This window comes from Anopheles moucheti, chromosome X, assembly GCF_943734755.1.
Source record: "Anopheles moucheti chromosome X, idAnoMoucSN_F20_07, whole genome shotgun sequence".
Classification (NCBI taxonomy): domain Eukaryota; kingdom Metazoa; phylum Arthropoda; class Insecta; order Diptera; family Culicidae; genus Anopheles; species Anopheles moucheti.
Window position 1 is genome coordinate 13735739 of NC_069142.1, and position 6975 is coordinate 13742713.

The 6975-nt window shown below is 45.7% G+C and overlaps 2 protein-coding genes across 2 annotated transcripts; both read right to left on the reverse strand.

Annotated features, from left to right (window-relative positions):
* Positions 1-381: 381 nt before the first annotated feature.
* Positions 382-1890, reverse strand: LOC128306862 (DNA damage-regulated autophagy modulator protein 1). Its single transcript, XM_053044492.1, has 5 exons — positions 1761-1890; positions 1460-1616; positions 1261-1382; positions 618-1138; positions 382-521 (listed from the first exon to the last, which is right to left on the reverse strand). The coding sequence occupies exons 2-5, from the start codon at positions 1522-1524 to the stop codon at positions 444-446; spliced, it is 786 nt and encodes a 261-aa protein (XP_052900452.1). The 5' UTR covers positions 1525-1616; positions 1761-1890; the 3' UTR covers positions 382-443.
* A 1853-nt stretch (positions 1891-3743) lies between these two features.
* Positions 3744-6455, reverse strand: LOC128307313 (ERC protein 2-like). Its single transcript, XM_053045082.1, has 5 exons — positions 6398-6455; positions 4555-4688; positions 4251-4472; positions 4078-4176; positions 3744-4004 (listed from the first exon to the last, which is right to left on the reverse strand). Exons 1-5 carry the CDS (start codon positions 6453-6455, stop codon positions 3744-3746), a joined length of 774 nt encoding a protein of 257 aa, XP_052901042.1.
* Positions 6456-6975: the final 520 nt, after the last annotated feature.

Genomic DNA, 6975 nt, shown 5'->3' on the forward strand with positions numbered 1-6975 from the left:
TGACGCAAACTGTCACTAAAGTAAAGGGTTAGGGAGTGCAATGCTTCCATCAGTGCAACTAGCATCAGCGACAGCGTAAGCGAACCATATTTCCCACTGCCGGGCGGGTTTGGGGCGCTGCGCCCGGCAGCCCTTTCATGACGCACGATGATGCCGGTTGTTGTCGCCGTCATCGTACTCTGGCGAAGCAGAAAGCTTTCCCGATTATGAACCACTGGTGAACGTTTTCTGCCGCTGAACGATACCGACTCCGAACAGCGCCGGCAAAGTAGTTTGAGATCAGTATCACTGAAGGATCGTACCTGGCGATGTTGGTAGCCATCGTTACTGTTATCAGCATCATTATCATCACGATCGGGTGCGGTTCGACGAAGACTGTGTGTTGATGCTCGCATAGTGGACTGAACGTTGCCATCCTGCTCACCGTCTTGCCGCGATTCAAATCACGAGATAACGGCCACCGGTGTATCACTGATCACCGGTTCGTACGATCGAGATGAATCAATTTCAAGCAGTATCAGCTAAAAACGAACACCAATAACAAACATAGAAGCATAGAAAAACAAAGTGTTAGAATAGTCGGCAAGGTGGAGGCTTAGCTTATACCCCGCACTTACCGGTGGATGGTCGAACTGCATTGTACGAAACTCGTCGGTAAACGTGAGCACGTAGAAGCAGAAAGCGGTCGCCACTATCCATTCCGAGATCGAGCTGGCCACATGATACTCCCAGCCACCGTCCGATGGATACCATTTGCGCGGATCCGTACCACGGAACAGGATATGCGAGATGACGCCCGTCACGGCGACGATCATGAAGAACACGGTACACACGACTGACAAAGCCATCCGGAGGTTCGCTTTCTGCATCGTGCCCATGTACGGCTGGATGTAGTAGGAAATGTACGATTGTATCCAGAAGTATACCGTGCCGAGCCCGAAGCTAAGGAACGCGCCCACATAATGAACGATCCGTACGTTTGTCTCCTGGAAGTTGCCGACGATGCTGATACCAAGACAGGAACCGATGCCAATCCAGAACCCGACAGTGCTGCATCGACCTAAAGCCTGCCTGACGTCACTGTGCCGGTACGAGAGTTCCTGTATCTGTCGATAGCGCACGTAAATCGTGATTCCGACTGTTGGAAAACAAAATACCCATTAAAACACGCTAAACAACAAAACATTTGCAGGGGACATTCGAAACAATTGCGAAGTACATTTTGTATCACACCAACATTCGTTGCTTCAATTTACTTACGCAGTACACATCCAATGTTGATGAACTGCCCAAAGACGCAGCTTTCGGGTGAATAGGTTGCTGCATCACTGATGTACGGCACGGTCGGTACGACATGACCCTGTAGCACTGCAGCGATGTATCTAAAAACAAATAAGAAAGCGCATAAGCATTCGTACGCAACCACGAGGCCATCCGTAGCCAGAACGCCAATACTTACGTGCCGATGAAGGTGAAATTAAACAGCAAAAACACTGATATTGGAAGTAGGTACAGCTTCGACATGGTGCTCTTGCTTTGCACTATTCAACCGGGGAAGAAATAGTGGGATTAAAGGGGATGAACACCCACACGGGTTGTTCTTACTCACGACGCTCCTGCGTCGGGAAAGCGCAAACGAAGGCAATCGTTGGAGGAAAGGCGAAGAAAAAAACCAAACGATGATTAATTCCGCATGCACTGTGCCATCAGCTGTGTGTGTATTGAGCTGACTCATGCAGTTTTAGCTAAACCAACAATACCAATTAGCGCGTTACGCCTAGCCGCGCATCGTAGTAAGGTTGGGATTCACCGAATGCCGCGAATCGTCAACTACTGCTCGTAGTTTCGATTGCTAGCGCACTTGCAATGTATTTGTTCAATTATAACCGCAACAACACAACACGAGAGTGGCTCGTCGCGAAACAAGCTATCCGCTTTGCCTACTGCGATGAGTTTACCTCTTGTTGCTGCATTTGTTTTGATGGAGCGCTATCTCTATCTCTTTCCGGTTTGGCGTTTTGACACAAACAATGCGAACGTATGCAACTGACAGCTGACATTAGGCTGCGGACTGTGTTTTATAGTGTCAAGGTTTATGCAGTGCATGTGGCAGCCCGCTATGAGCAGTCCTGTTTCGCTTCTCACTATGGAAATCTACAACGCAATTGGTAGATGTTTCAGAGAAGATAAATATCTTTTAAAACTGAAATATCTTAAAAATTACACCAGAAAAGATATTGTGATATTATTCTTGAATTTTAGTAAAAATTTGACTCATTTGAAGTGGTCGGTCTTCAACGTAGACAGTGCATCTCATCTCACTCGATGAATTTAGCTCACTATGGGTTACCATGGCAACAATTTGGTTTGAATCTAGTGTCGTATGTTTAGACCATTTTGAGCAAAGTCATAGTCTTCCTACAGTCTGAGGGAGTTTGTCTACTCTAAAGCTACAACTCTTTGTCTTACAACGTATTAAAGTCTTCAGACTTCGGTGGGCTGGCTACGTCGTGAGAATGACACCGGACGACCCAGCCCGCAAAGTCCTTTTAGGTCGTCCACATGGTCAAAGGAGGTGTGGTAGACCCTAATCGAAATAGAGTTATGGAGTTGATGAGATGAAAATAGACCGAACCCTTACCATAGGTCCTGTTAGCAGGACCCTCTACAGCCCTACCATAACGATAGCTTATAAAATATTTACTAAACGAATGGAAATGATTGTTGTCGTCCAGTGAACATCCTTTCCTTTTATTCGGAATAAAAACGAATTCGCATAACATGAATAAACAAGAATGGTACTATAAATAGAGAGAACGAAGAAGTAAATAGCCAAATCGTGAGGTACTAACGCAATGTGTCATCAATAACGTAGATATAGAGGATTCCGGGTCCGATCTTGGAATGCGTGGTAGAGGTTTTACGCTCTACCAAACTCTACAGGATACCTTTTCTCTTTGACCCAAACGGCCTAATCGTGTCGTGCCTGCTCTCTATGCTACAATTACTTCCATCTCGTAACCGGAAGGATAATCCTTGCACAAAGGTATAAGACAGGCTAAGCGCTAATAAAGACTTCCTCACTAATTCTGGCTCCTTCTCCGTGCGATAGCGATGAGACTAACCAGCTAAGCGTCTTATTCGATCTGCAGTGAGTTGCATTAAATGCATCGTTAGGTTAATATATCGGTGCTTTAACTGTATGACTTTGAGCACGAAACAATAACGACTATCATAATTATGGCTATATAATCTTTCTATTGGTAACTGTACCGATTAACACATTAAACTTGATGTCTTGTTAACGTCGACAACGGCAACGACGACCGAATCTAGTATGGAGGATTAGTGAATTAAGGATGAATGTATCCTTTTAGCAGCTAAAGCCATTCTATAGAACAACAAACAATAAGACAGTGGCAGTGGCGGGGCAACTACAACACACTTCCATTGCGATTGCCTATCGTTAAATGTTGCATTTGCACGAACGCTACATATAGAAAATTGTTAAACGACTTGTTGATATTGAATTCCAAAAAAGCGCAGGCAGCAAAAATGAGTTAGATGTATGATGCCTGGATTATGCCCACCGTTCGCCTTTACCCCGCAATGTTCGGCGATTTCACCAGCATCTCACAAGCGTCTCACGATGTCGTGTTGGAAGTTGCTCTCGGCAGTTTGATGTACTTCCCGTGTGGACACTGGTGGCGATCGGGCTTCACGCTTTCGGAATTCACCCGCTGCTATTTGGTGGCGATGCAATTTTTCGCTATCGGCGGCAGTGACGTCGTGCCGTGTCCACCGTTACCGCCTCCACCACCAACGGCTGGCACCGTGTGATGATGATGATGGTGATGATGATGGCCGTGCTGCTGATGATGGTGATGTTGCTGCTGGTGCTGCTGCTGGTGCTGCTGCTGTTGTTGCTGCTGCTGCATGCACTTGTTATGGCGACAGATCTCCTTCCGCAGTTCCGCCAGCTTCTTTTCCATCTCCTTCTTGCGCTGCAAAGGTTGTGGAACAAGAGCATCCAGTAAGACATGGATAGATCACCACGCACCACTCGGTTGCACTTACCGCCACTTCATGCTCGAGCTTATCCTGCACGATATGGATCTTCTTTCGGAGATCCATAATTCCTCGTACGAGATGGTCGGCCGTGCTTTTCATGTTTGCCTGGAAAGAATCGGCAAAATGGTGCCGGTGTGGCAGTAAGTACACGCTAAACCACTATCATTCCGGTGCGTTACCATGATTTTAAGCTTTTCCGGCGAATGGGGCAAGCAGCTCGGTGCGTCACCTTTCAATGGGCAGTTCTCCGGTAGACGGGCCAAACATGGCCGACGTCTACGGCATCCCTCCAGATGCCAGGTGACGTGCTCGATCTGATGCTGCAGTTTTGCCTTCTCCCGGCAGAGTGCCTCACCCTTTGCCTGCAGTTCCGCCAGCTGCTTCTTGCGCGCTTCATCAAACTGGGAACAGATAGAATGGTACCGAACCGTTGACATTACTATCGCCCTCTACCAGTGCATGTTGGAACGTTTATACACGTACACTACATACCTTCGCACGGCGGAACGCTTCTTCCTCCTGCATCTCCTTGAACTTATGCGCTAGATTCTTGTAGTTGGACTCGATCTCGTGACGCTCCTTCAGCACATTGTTGATAGCTTGCAGGACATTGATTTCTGTAACAAATGCGGCGAAACGTATTTTTCGCACCAATCGTACTTAAGGTCAGTAGGTTCACCTATTGGACTGTGGCCTTCAAAGTTTGCGGTAATGTGTATTTATCGAGAACATCTCAGCAAAGTTTGCTACAAGCTACAGCCAAAGTTCGCCATCCTCTGCCTACCTACCTACCATTTCACCCTACAACTTCTGATCGTAGTCTGCAATTTCTGGAATTTCCTGCCTATAAATCCTTGAAGTAGTAGGAGAGTAGGTTCTGTCTATAAGAGATACTGCTGTATTATGTTACCAGATTAAACTATCTCATTTATAAATTCTTCTCATGCATGACTTATACAATCCAGACCTATTATTCATCATAAGATCATTGTAACCTCTGCAAAAATCTATTGTTAAAAGTACATTATTAATTCTTGATCATTTCTAGAAATTCTGTTCAAATGTGGCATTCTAGATGAGTTCTCAAGCGTTTCTTTGCAATTACATTCAAGTAAATCGTGATTGTTTTGTGTCATCATTGCGATATGCGGCACCGTTTGTCATTGACCTATAGCAATCGCGCTGATAGTAACCCAGTTCGATGACATCGTTGCCCTAGTTCGCCTTCTAATTTTGGAAATCGCGCAAAAGCGTGATCACCCTACCTCGTCAATCTGCTGCTATTTTTGGCAACAAATTCTTTTCCTACCACCCGCACACTGAGGGGTTTATATACGCTTTTTTTAACAAAGCCTACCTGCCTCGTCATAGTTCTTCTTCATGGAGTTGGTCTCCCTGCCTATTGGCGCGTATGACACGGGATAACACGGGCAACAATTGAGCATTCCCAACCTTTTCCCTTTCCTTAGACATTAGCTCCACCATACTATGTTGCTCAATCGTCAAGTTGACCTCGTAACCTTATTATTAGCCCCAACATTAAAGCAATACTTTCTGTATCTTAACTACATTTAGTAAATTGGCTACATCTTCCATCAGGAGATGCCTATATCTTCCTTTAGAAATAATAGTTGTTAATGTAAGACATGTTCAAACATCGAGCAGTTTTTTCAGAGCCACAGCTCGCAAAAACAACGACGATCCAAAGCATTAAATTATATATCCACTTTCCAGTGTCCCAGGACTCTTCCCGGAGGAAGCGACCATTTCACATAATGTAAAAGAATTCCCGCAGTCACAACACGCACGCGACTTGGCACTACTACGGGGGTTTGGCAATTGTATGGGAATGTTTGTTCAACTCGTTTCCACCATTTACCCAACCCAGGCTGACCTCCTTTTTCGCAAGCTCGTGGGCTTATTACCTGGCGTGCCGTTGTACCTAGGTTAACCGAGATGCCCCCTAGATGTTTGTTAGATCAATGACAAAAGGTAATAGTTTGATGCGGAACACACTTATATATGTGTATATCTAACCTACAAACAAATATTTCGGGGGGCCTGCCTACCTTAGAGCACATTACCATGAGGTTACTGCGAAACCGGAAACTCATTGGGCAACCCTTGGGCATTGTCTTGGAGCTCAAAGGAGATAATTTGCACATCATGATGTACAGCTTATTGACATTTAAGGAATTCTTATCCTGTCTATAGCGTGAGAAGTGGAAATAGGGTTTACGTTCTATTTTCCTGTCCGAGGCTATACAAACAAAGAACCTGACATATCTCCAAACCAACTTCACCACCATTGGACCATCTTACTTACTCTCTTCATTTTTGCTAATGCGTTCCTTGATTTCATCCAGGTTTGCAGGAGATAGCATGTCTTGGAATCAGTTCTTCGGCCACCTAGAAAGTCTGCTGGAAGAATGATTGTTCACGTCCAATACGTCCACAGCGTCCAACGCACTATGAATCGGTCATCCAAAGTAGCAGGGCACCAGTCTAACAGGCAACCAGTTGATTGATGATCACCCGCATTTCTATAGCCATGGTTTATCTGTTTAAGTTTGGTTGTGTATTGCCTGCAAAGGGTTAAAACACGAAGATACCGCAGCAGCTTGATTCAATCCCACACACCGTAGCTGACACTGACACTCTGAGCACTTAGCACGTTGTTTCAGACGATACAGATGACCATTGATTAATCACGGGACTCGAGCAGTAGAACAGCCTGCGCCAATCGACGGATTTGAACTAACACCGAGCACTGCACCCACGAGCATCCAGGACTGAATGGTGTATCAAAAGCCAGTACATAGCTTCGTTTAGCGACCAGTCTACAAAAATCCGGGTGGAGCGTACGGGGGGAAGATTGTTTACATCCGTTGCCGGGAAAGCCCA